Source organism: Aotus nancymaae, unplaced genomic scaffold (genome assembly GCF_030222135.1).
Source record: "Aotus nancymaae isolate 86718 unplaced genomic scaffold, 86718_ANA_hifiasm-v0.15.2.pri h1tg000040l, whole genome shotgun sequence".
Classification (NCBI taxonomy): Eukaryota; Metazoa; Chordata; class Mammalia; order Primates; family Aotidae; genus Aotus; species Aotus nancymaae.
Window position 1 is genome coordinate 23,868,602 of NW_026988454.1, and position 12,638 is coordinate 23,881,239.

The window sequence follows — 12,638 nt, forward strand, 5'->3', positions numbered from 1 at the left end:
TATAGAATTGAAATTCAAACACTGGTCGGGTACGGTGGCTCATGCTTGTAATCTAGGCACTTTGGGAGGCTGAAGCAGGCAGATCACCTGAGGTCAGGAGTTCGAGACCAGCCTTGACAACATGGTGAAACCCTGTCTCTACTAAAAATACAAAAATTAGCCGGGCGTGGTGGTGGGCACCTGTAATCCCAGCTACTCAGAAGGCTGAGGCACAATAATCACTTGAACCCGAGAGGTGGAGGTTGCAGTGACCTGAGATCATGCCACTGCACTTCCAGCCTGGAAGACAGACTAAGACTCTGTCTCAAAAAAAAAAAAAGAAAGAAAGAAATTCAAACCCTGACTACTGAATGTAGAATCCTGGCTTTTTCTACATTGCACTTCTTCCCATGCTATCTCAGATGTCAAGACTGAATCTAGGCCGGGTGTGGTGGTTTATGCCTGTAATCCCAGCACTTTGGGAGACCAAGGCAGGCAGATCACTTGAGTTCAGGAGTTCGAGACCAGCCTGGCCAACATGGTGAAACCCCATCTTTTCTAAAAATATGAAAGTTAGCCAGGTATGGTGGTGGATGCCTGTAATCCCAGCTACTTGGGAGACTGAGGCAGGAGAATCACTTGAACTCAGGAGGCAGAGGTTGCAGTGAGCCAAGATCGTGCCACTGGACTCCAGCCTGGGCAACAGAGTGAGATTCCATCTCAAAAAAAAAAAAAAAAAAAAGACTCAATCTATGAAACTATCATAACCACCGCCCTCAACACACATCTCTCCTCCCTCCTGTGTTCCGTCATCTATAGCGATTGTCTTCCTATCTGTTCAGGCTCTGGAGCTGAAAACCTTATAGTCAACCCTGATCCTCTTTTATTCTATGCCTAATCATTTTCTCAGACTCATCAATTATTTCTTAGATTCTCCCTCCCATACAACCCTATTAATCCTCCTGTTCTAGGCCCTCATTTTTTCCCTGTTGTGGTGGGTCTTACTTGGTCTCCCATTAATCCATGTGGAACAGTAGTTGCAAAAGTGACCTTTCTAAAAAGTCAGTTGTATGCAACTCTAGTCTCCACTGTTCACCCAACCCACATTGCCTATAGGATGACACATGAGGCCAATTGGACAGAAAGGCCAAGAAAGCCAGTCTTCAGAGAGAAGAGAAGGCAGAGAATAGCAGGAGGAAGAGACAGGATGGCAAAGTGCAAAAGAGGACTGCCTGGCTTCCTGAGGACTTTCCAGTTCCTGCTTCCAGGCCCTCAGGGCTGGCTGTCCTTGATTTTAGGGCGCATATTCAATCAATTCCTCTTTTCTTCCTCTCTCAACTGGCTTGAGTTAAAGCCCTTCTAGATCTGGCTGCCTATCTTGCTTGTCTCTGTACCTCTTTCATAGGTATTCTATGCTTTCGCTGAGCCCCACCACCCCACAGATGGGTGCCTCCAGCCAGAATCTGGATGTTTTGTTCATAAAGCCCTTCCCAACCCCAACTCTAGGCTGGTGAACCCATTTTGATACTTAAGGACAAAATGTTTGCTTGCCTTTGAAGACTTCCAAGAATTGCAGTGACTTCTTCCATAGCCCTCCTAACTGTACCAGCTCCAAGTCCCCCTCCATTTTTCAATGACAAATTATTGATCAACCAGTACCCAGCATGGTATCTGGTACATGGTAGATAGTCAATAACTCTCTAATGCTTCTGGGGATGGAGCTCAGGATCCATAGCCTGTAGGATCCGCTTTTGTTGGAAAGGGTCCCACCTCATTAAATACTGAATTTAACCAAAAGCTTTCTAAACAGGCTGTAGAGGCTGGGCACGATGGCTCACACCTATAATCCCAGCACTTTGGGAGGCTAAAGCGGGGAGATTGCTTGGGCCCAGGAGTTCGAGACTAGTCTGAGCAACATAGTGAGACCCTACCTCTACTAAAAATACAAAAAAGTAGCTGGGCGTGGTGGCATGAACCTGTAGTCCCAGCTACTCAGGAGGCCGAGGTGAGAGGATCACCTGCAACAGGGAGGCCAAAGCTGCAGTGAGTGGTGAATACACCATTGCACTCCAGCCTGCAATGAGACGTGATTACACCATTGCACTCCAACCTGGGCAACAGAGTGAGACCCTGTCTCAAAAGTAAATAAATAAAAAACCAGTCTATATATATTTGAAGTATTCAGACCAACTTTCATAGCACCTAAGCCATGTCTATGAAACGAATAGCTTTTATGCTATATTATAAGTATGTCCCTGGGACCTTTGATGTGTATGGAGCTGTTTGCTGGCTCCAGTTCTGTGGTTTGTAAATCTACTATCTTCTACTTCAGGTTGTTATTTTACTGATTTGTACCTAATTATAACAGCTGCTTCCATTAATCCACGTATCCCTTTAACTTGCTGATTCTGTGGCTTTAAATAAAAGGCTGAAGACCCCTTCTCTATAGAGCAAAATACATGACCTGCAGGGCAGTTGCCTTGTGAGTGAAACTCAGGCAGTTTCACTTCAGATTTGCAATTCTTTTCTGGGTGGTTAAGGTTGATAACCACTGTTGGATAAAGAGTTTTTCCATAATGCTATAGAAACACTAAGTATTCAAGTCTTCATCCAAAGAAGCTTCAAATGCTCCAGAAATATTTTTTTTTCTACAACACCCAAAGGTGCCATTAGCTAGAAAGCATTCCCCTTCAAAAGAAGCCAACTCCCATAGGGATGAGTAATGGTGATCAGTTCTCTTTACCCTTACACTTCTTAGAATAAGTAATTGAGGTTCTCTAGGAAATTCTCCCTGCTCACACCAGGTACGCAAAGGCACAAAAGCCAACACCTGGGGAGAGATAGTTACCTGAGCTCTGGATGCCAATTTGGCTGCTGTCTCGGCTGGATTAAAGACTCGGCGAGAAGATTGATCCTTGCAGAAATTAATATGTCGCTTGGCTGCAGTTTCATTGAACCTCCTCATACAATATGGGCATTGAATATAATCTGAATGTAAAGACAACAACAAATGGAAATTAACACTTCAAAAACAATTATAGAATGGACTACATGAAGTGAAATAAGGATATGATGGCTCATGCCAGGAATCCCCGCACTTTGTGAGGCTGAGGTGGGTGGATTACTTGAGCCCAGGAGTTTGAGACAAGCCTGGGCAACATGGCAAAACCCCATCTCTACAAAAAATTAGCCAGGCATGGTGGTGTGCACCTGTGGTTTCAGCTACTTAGAAAATCGCTTAAGCCCAGGAGGTCAAGGCTGCAGTGAGCTGTGATTATGCCACAGCACTCCAGCCTGGGCAACAGAACCAGACCTTATTTCAAATAAGTAAACAAATAAATATGTAAGTAATGATATGAACTCTGCTCCAACATGAAAGAACAAGGTCCCAAACTCTGGTTTGAGACTATTCCAAAGGGGTAGACGTGCAAGGGCTCAATTAAAGGACACGGCAAGGAAAAATGTCACAACCTGCGCATTCATTTCAATTGTCTGCCCTTGAAATGTTTAAGTGATGTACTTTTCCAGAAAGAAAGGATTATATTTTAGAACTTCTCAATGAAATAAATTATTTAGTGAATCCTGTATGAAGAAAGTAGTTCTAGGATCACAGAATATTAGTATTGATGGCACAGGCCAAATTCAAAAGCCCAGGTTGTGGTGCTGGGTGAGTATTACAGAAGTTATGGAGTTACAGAAGATGAGATGAGATGTTTCCAAATGTGGGTTTGGGAGATGTGAACGGAGGTCAGTGGCATTGTGTCACTGGTAGAAAGACATACTGCTTTTGCAGTAGCTAGATTTTTTTTCACTTAAATACTGAGTGAGCAGGCAATATATTCAGGAAGGAGATAGCAACAGGATAAAAGGTGAGGGCTTAAAAAATAGAAAATGGAAAGAAGGAGGGATGATAGGAAAGTGTCGCTAAAAACAGTTTCAGCTTCCAGAGATGCAATGGCTCAGGCAGCTCCTGTCGGCCTCAGTTTCTCTGTGGTTCTGTGTAATAGCTTTTTGTCTAAATTCTTCTTTCATTTGCAATTACCAGACATAATTGTCTAGTGAGAGAAATGAAAAGTGGGAAAGAGCCAAGATCTTCTTAGAACATAGAGCTGCTCATAGCAAAACTAGGTTGGCACCTACCCCTCTAAATCAAGCAGGGATGGGTGTTCGCTTTGTTTTAGGTATCTTAAAGGGTAACACATTAGAAATTAGCAACATAAAATAATGCCCTCCCCCCAGAAGGGTGTGAAACTGCATCAACCTCAAAAACAGTGTAGAACTTGTGTTAGTGTACAATTAAAATATCTACATGTGTGGATAGATATTTAATGTAGTGCTGTTAAGAATTTTTTTAGCCACCTTTTTAAGCAGTTTGGGGAGTTTTCTATTTGAACAAATCATTTCCTAAAATGTTTACTCATCAAATGTAAGAATTGGTAAGCACTTAGAAATCATCTAGTAGCCTTATCCTTTATTTCTTACTCCAGAAGGCAGTACCTCATCATTAATTTAATACTGACTGAGCATCTACTTGGTGCCAGGTGCTGTTTTACACCTGGGGATGCAATGTCTCTGAAATCAAGGAGTAAGCATTCTATGACAGAAACAAATAAATAAAAATTTCACACGGAGATAAATGCCTTGAAAACAAAACAAAACAAAAAAAAGAACAGGACAGCATTGGGAAATTATAAAAAGCCCAGCGCTGGAGGTTGTCTGACTGGTTTTGAGCCTGAGTTCTTTGCTTATATGTGTGAACTTGGGCAAGTTACCCAACCTCCTTAAGCTTTCATTTTCCCAGCACCTACATATCACCTGTTTCATCGGATTGTTGTGAAAGTTAGCTGTGATGATCCACATAAAGGCTTGGCACAGTGGGTGGGGTGGAACATACTGAATGTTTTATAAATGCTAGATATTGCTGTAAGGAAACAGGTTCAGCAAGGTTGTGATTCCAACTACCAAATAGAAATGAAACTGCCTAGGAAAAAAAGTATAATAGAAAGTGCCATTATCATTCAGAATTCACTTACAATGGTTTAGAAGAACCATCTAGAACATGGCTCTTAGCTTGGTGGTTATTTCTTCAATTTTGCCAGCTGGAAAGCCAAGTCTTACACAAGAAATGCTGCAACCATAAAGCCTACTCAAATCAGGCAAAAACAATGATCATGGCAATACTGAGTTGCTTCCTTAAACCCACTTGTTCGTTCACTCACTGCCACCCTTCTACGTATTTGGTACTACATATCACCATGGAGACAGCAAAGCTGAAATCTATTTCCCCGCCAAGAAAAACCTCAGAGACGACTAGGCGAACAGACAATTACAGCTTGGTGGGTTAAACTGTAGAAGAGGAGGCACTAGGGCCTCTGGAACCCTACAGAGGGAACATGAGGCCCCACCAGAGGAGCAGAGAGCAGGCAGGAGAGGGTCCTGCGTCTGAGCATTCAAGGTTGCTGGTTGTATTTATGTTGAACTTCACGTATTTTGAGATTGTTGTATTTTCTGCAACAATCTGAACCCAGCATGACTGAGCTACAAGCTCTACCCTCAGCTCATTGGAGTCACCTGTCTTCTTCTATCAATAATGTTTTCATAAAATCACTATGTCCTATTTATTTCAATAGGTAATGATTTTAAAAGTCAGAGTACAAATGAATTCTTATGAGGAATATGGTGGCCAGAGCTCATAGAAAGGTGGAAAACCAAGCATCATTCTAAAATGCAAATACTGTGCTGTGTATCCATGTCTATGTAGCCATATAAAATGGTGACTGAATGTCCCAGGCCTCACAGAAAAATAACAATTATAAATATTCTATATCACTCTCTGCATAAACTGTCACAGTATCCTAGAAATTTAAATCATTAACAGACTTAGCTAAGTCACTATAAAGTAGAATATAGGCATGTCTTAAAAACTGAGTCATGAAAATAGGGAATAATGCTGAGAAAGAAAGGGAAATTACTGGCACATTCATGCAGGTTAGGCCATGTTATAGATAACTCTAGTTGTATGTATATAAATTCTCCAGTACTTAAGCCTGAGAATTCTGGGCTAATGTAAAATCCCTGCATAAACAAAATAATCAAATTGTGGTGAAAATGTTGAGAGTGCATATAATCATTTTGTTTGTTGAATAAAATTACATTAAGGGCACAAGAAAGAAGTTAATTATAAAATTATATGTTAGCATAGAAATACAAAGGAAGAAAAATAAATTGAACATTTGGTGAGGCCTTGCAAAACGAATTTTTTTTAAGAGAAACAATAATCTCCACATTTTAGATCCAAGTCACATTTATATACAAGTTGGATCTAAAATGTTAGAGAAATTCACACAGCAGGACATCTGACATGGTTGTACTTATTCAATTAAAGAACCATAAGGTAGCCATCAACCCTGTAGTTTCTGATCCTGAAATGAATATATTTCTCATAAAAGATGTTTTTTGTTATATGAAACTTGTTGCCAAGGTACTTACATTATTACTAAAATCATTGCACATATCTTTTTACTGAATATCTTAAAACAGTACATTATTTAAGATATATTTTCATTAGGCACTCAATAACATTGAAGCAAATATGAGGATGATTTTCTGGTATAGAAGCTCAGATGATTTATTTTCCAGATGATTTCTAGTAAGATTATACTGTGGCTTTTTGCTCTTGCACTTTCCTAAATGGTCTATTTTAAGGAATAATTTACACACAACTAAATGTGCCTATTTTACATGTACAGTTCAATGAGTTGTGACAAATGTATGCATTTGTAACCACCCCAATTAAAATATAGAACATTTTCATCACCCCAGAAACTCCTTCATGCCCTCTTTCAGTCAATATTTTGCAAAAGCCAGTCTCAAGCAACCAATTATCCATTTCCTGTTACTATTCATAAGATTTCTCTGTCCTGTAAGTTCATATAATAGAACATCCATGTTGCTGCATGTATTTCCTTCTTATTGTTGAGTACTAGTACATTTTGTAAATATTCCACAATCTGTTTATCTATTCAGTTGTTGATAGACATTTTCAGTTGTTTCCAGTTTATGCTACATGAATAAAGCTATTTATTCATGTAAATCTTTTTTATGGACATGTTTTCCTTTTTTGTATAAGTATCAAGAAATGGAATTGCTGTATAGGCTAAGTGCATATTTAACTTATTAAGAAAATACCAGTGTAAAGTGGTTGTACTATTTTATATTTCTATCAGTGGTGTATGAGACTTCCAGTTGGTCTGCATCATAGCAAACACTTATAGCATCACTCTTCTTTTTCCTTTTTTGAGACAGAGTCTCGCTCTGTCACCCAGGCTGGAGTGCAGTAGCACAATCTCTGCTCATTGCAACCTCTGCCTCCAGGTTCAAATGATTATCATGCCTCAGCCTCTGAAGTAGCTGGAATTATAGGAGCGAGCCACCATGCCCCGCTAATTTTTTTGTATTTTTCAGACAGACAGGGTTTTGCCATGTTGGACAGGCTGGTCTTGAACTCCCAGCCTCAAGAGATCTGCCTACCTCAGCCTCCCAAAGTGCTGGGATTGCAGGCATTGTATTGTCAAGTTTTTAATTTTAGCCACTGAAGGGGATGTGTAGTGGTATCTCATTATGGTTTTTAATTTGCATTTTCCTAATGAAAATGATGTTGAGTATCTTTTCATGTGCTTATTGGCTATTATTTTGTGATGTGTCTGTTCAAATACATCTCTTGAGCTTCTCTGATTGGGTTGGCTCCTTATTATTGAGTTTTCAGAGTTCTTTATATGTTCTTGATATAAGTTCCTTGTCAGATATACATATTATGAATATTTTATCCCAGTCTATAACTTGCCTTTCCATTTTTTTTTTCTATATTGATCATTTCCTCAGATCCAAACCATTTTCTTAAGTCTCAAACTGAAATTTTTAATTTTGGTAAGGCCCAATTTACTAATTTTAAAAAAAATTATTAGTGGATTTTGTGTCCTGCCTGGGAAATCTTTGTTGACCTTTAGTTGTACATTAGGTCAATGATCCTTTTTGAATGAATGTTTATATATGGTTGATATAGTTTAGATATTTGTCCCCTTCAAATCTTATGCTGAAATTTGATCTTCAGTGTTGGAGGCAGGCCTAGTGGGAGGTGTTTGGATCAAGGGGGTGGATCTCTTATTAACAGTTTGGTGCTGTCCTTTTGGTAAGGAGTGAGTTCTTGCTCTATTAGCTCCCATCATAACTTATTGTTAAGAAGAGCCTGGGCTGGGCACAGTGGCTCATGCCTGTAATCCCAGAATTTTGAGAGGCTGAGGCAGGTGGATTGCTTGAGCTCAGGAATTCGAGACCAGCCTGGGCAACATGGAGAAACCCCACCTCTATCAAAAATATAAAAAAATTAGCTGGGCATGCATCTGTGGTCCCAGCTACTCAGGGGGCTGAGGTGGGAGGATGGCTTGAGCCTGGGAGGTGGATGTTGCATCGAGCTTAGATCACACCACTGAATTCCAGCCTGGGGGTTAGAGTGAGACTTTCTCTCAAAAAAAAAAAAAAAAGAGCCTGTCACACCTCCTTCCCACCTCCTTCCCCTCCCTCTTGCTTGCTTTCTTGACATGTGATGCCTGCTTCCCTTCACCTTCCATCATGATTGTAGACTTCCTCAAATCCTCAAGAGAAGCAGATGCCGGTGCCATGCTTCTTGTACAACTGCAGAACTGTGAGTCAAATAAATTCCTTTTCTTTATAAATTACCCAGTCTCAGGTGTTACTTTATAGCAACACAAATGGACTAAGACAATGGTATAAGAATCAAGGTTCATTTTTCCATATGGATATCCAGTTGTTCCACCATTATTTGTTGCTAAGACTAGCCTTTCGCCCAGTAAATTACCTTGGCATCTTTTAAGAAAATCAATTACCCACAGATGGGGGTGTCTATATCTAGATTCTATTTTCTGTTAAATTGATACACCAATACCAAGTTGTCGTGATCACTGTCATGTTATAGTAAGTATTGACATCAGGTAATGTAAATACTCCAACTTTGTGCTTTTTAAAAAAACTATCTTGCCTATTCCAGATCCTTTCCATTTCCATAAGTTTTGAATCAGCTAGTCAATTTCTTCTTTTTAATTTTTTTGAGATGCAGTTTCACTCTTGTCACTCCGACTGGAGTGCAATGATGTGATCTCAGCTCACTGCAACCTCTGTCTCCTAGGTTCAAGCAATTCTCCTGCCTCAGTCTCCCAAGTAGCAGGGATTACAGGCGCCCACTACCACATCCAGCTAAGTTTTTGTATTTTTAGTAGAGATGATGTTTCACTGTGTTGACCAGGCTGGTCTCGAACTCTTGACCTCAAGTGATCCACCTGCCTTGGCCTCCCAAAGTGCTGGGATTACAGGTGTGAGCCACCATACCCAGCCAGGTAGTCAATTTCTATCCAGCAAAAATAACTTCTACGTAGTTCTATTAGAATTACATTGAACATATGTTAATTTGGTTAGAATTGACATCATAACAGAATCTTGAGTCTTCCAAACCAGAAAAATGGTAAATTTCACCATTTATTCTTGTCCTCTTTAACTTCTTGAATAAATGTTATGAGATTTTCATTTTATAGGTTCTGCATATATTTCGTTAAATACACCCCTAAATATTTACTATTTTAAATGTTATTATAAATACATTAAACTTCTTCTTCTTTTTTTTTTATTTTTTTTTGAGACAGAGTCTTGTCTGTCACTCAGGCTAGAGTGCAGTGGCATGATCTCAGCTCACTGCAACATCCACCTCCCAGGTTCAAGCAATTCTCCTGCCTCAGCCTCCCAAATAGCTGGGATTACAGGTGTCCACCACAGTGCCCAGCTAATTTTTTTTTTTTTTTTTTAGTAGAGACAGGGTTTCACCATCTTGGCCAAGCTGGTCTTGAACTCCTGACCTCCTGATCCACCCACCTTAGCCTCCCAAAGTGCTAGGATTACAGGCATGAGCCACCGTAAATTTCATTTTTTAATTGTTTATGCCTAGTATACAGAACTAAAACTCACTTGTATATATCTTATATCCTGAAACTTTGTTAAATTCACTTTAATTCCAGTAGCTTTTTTGTAGTTCTTTTTTATTATTATTATTATTTTTTAGAGATGAGGTTTCACTATGTTGGCCAGGCTAGTCTCGAACTCCTGACCCCAGGTGACCCACCTGCCTCAGCCTCCCAAAGTGCTGGGATTATAGGCATGAGCCACCACTCCTGGCCTGTAGTTCCTTTTAATTGATTTTTTGCCTTATTACACTGAGCATTATCAATAGTATGGTATTGAACAGAAGTCGTCAGAACGAATATCCTTGCTTTTTTTCCCGATCTCTGTAAGAAAGTGTTCAGTTTTTCACTATTCAGTGTGATGTTAGTTGTAGATTTCTCAAAGATGACCTTTATGGAGGAAATTCCCTTCTAATTCTATCTTGCTGAGTTTTGTTTTGTTTTTTATATTGTTTTTAACACGTAAGGTGTTACACCTTGTGAAAGGCTTTTTCTCTATTGAGATGATATGCTTTAAAAAATATTTTGTTAATTTGATGAATTACATCATTTTCTTCTTTTGATTTAATTTAGGTCTCATTTGTTCTTTTTCTAATCTTTTAAAGAGAAAGTTTAAGATAATCGAACTAAACCTTTTCTCTTTTCTAATGTAAACATTTAAAGCTATAAAATTCCCTCTAGGAATTAATTGAGCCGAATCCCACAAAGTTAGATGTTTTCATTATCATTCTGTTAAAAACATTTTGCAATTTCTCTTGTGATTTCTTCTTAGATCTATGGGTTATTTAGAAACAACTTGTTGATTTCCAAATATTCAGAAATTTTCCAGATACATTTTTGTCATACATTTCTAATTTAATTCTCTTCTGGTCAGAGAACATATTATGTATGATTTCACTTCTAAATTTGAGACCTGCTTTGTGGTCCTGTATATAGTCTCTCTTGGGTGACTATTCCATGTATACTTGAAAACATTGTGTCTTCTGTTGTGGGTATGTGTCATAGGATAAGTATAAATGTCAATTAGGTCAAATTGGTTACTGTTGCTCAACTTTTCTATATCTGTACTGATTTTCCTGCTGTATATTCTATCAGTTACTAAGAGAGGAGTGATAAAATCTCCAAATATAATTGTGAATTTCTCTGCTTTGCCTTCCAGTTTTGTCAGTTTTTGTTTTGCATTCTTAGAAGCTCTGCTATTAGGTACATAAACATTTAGAACTGATAGGTCTCCTTGATGTACTTATCTTTGGAATACTTGCTCCACAGTTTAGTTTGTGCTATATTAATATAGTCATTCTAGCTTTATGATTATTGTCTGCATGTATATCTTTTCCCATGCTCTTACTTATTTGTGCTTTATATGAACATGTTTTTCTTATGGAAGACTTATAGTTGGGTCTTGCTTTATTATTCAGTCTGACAATTTCTGTCTTTTATATGGAGTGTGTAGGCCATTAATACGCGATTATGCATACGGTTAGGTTTAAGTCTACCATCTTGTTATTTGTCTTTATCCCACCTCTTATTTGTTCCTTTTCCTCCTTTGGATTGAATTTTTTTTACATTTTTATCTCTACTCCATGTATTGTCTTATTAGTTATATTGCATTTTATTTAGTGGTTACTCCAGAGTTTACAATAGGTATCTTTACCATATAATAGTCTACCTTTAAATGACACTATACTTATTCACATATAATGTAAGACCACTGCAATATATGTCCATTTTCCTTACTCAACCTTGTGCTAGTGTTTTCATACATTTCACTTCCATGTTATAATACCCACTATATGCTGTTATTTATGCTTTAAAAAGTAACTTGTAACCCATAGCTGATATAATTCTTAATGGAAAACAAGACAAGGATGTCTACTTTTGCCACTCCTATTCAATATAGTACTAAAAATTATTTAGACATGAAAAAGAAATAAGAGACATATCAATTGGGAAGGGAGAAGTAAAATTATCTCTGTTTCAGGTGACATAATCTTATTGTAGAAAATCCTATAAATTCCACAAAAAACTATCAGAAATAACATTATAAATGAATTCAGCACAAGTTATAGGACACAAGGTCAACATACAAAGATGTTACATTTTTATACACTAAAAATGAATAATCTGAGAAGAAAGTTAACAATTCCATTTATAATAATGTTAAAATGCAAAATACTTAGAAATAAATTTAACCAATGAGGAGAAAGACTTGTACATTGAAAACTACAGTATTTTGCTAAAAGAAATAAAAGAAGATGTAAGTAATAGAGAGACATCTCATGTTCATGGATTGGAAAACTTAATATTGTTAAGATGACAATACTTCCCAAAACATTCTATAGATTCAATGCAATCCCTAACAAAAATCTCAATAATATTTTTACATAAATAGCACAAAAATCCTAAAATTCATATGGAATCTCAAAGGACTCCAAATAGCCAAAACAATCTTGATTGTATCTTGCAGGACTCAAACTTCCTGATGTCGAAAGTTACTAGAATGCTACAGTAATCAAAGCAACTTAGTACTGGCATAAGAACAGCCACAGAGATCGATGGAATAGAATAGAGAGCCCAGAAATAAATCCTCAAGTAACTTTTGATAATGATGTCAAGATTACTCAGTGGGGAAAG

The 12,638-nt window shown here is 38.2% G+C and overlaps 1 protein-coding gene across 1 annotated transcript in view; it reads right to left on the bottom strand.

Annotated features, from left to right (window-relative positions):
• ZC2HC1B (zinc finger C2HC-type containing 1B) overlaps positions 1-12,638 on the bottom strand; it is a 75,530-nt gene that overhangs the window by 45,893 nt on the left and 16,999 nt on the right. The window contains exon 5 of the mRNA XM_021670817.2: positions 2,828-2,967. Coding sequence (XP_021526492.1) covers positions 2,828-2,967 — 140 coding nt within the window. The remainder of the gene's footprint in view (positions 1-2,827; positions 2,968-12,638) is intronic.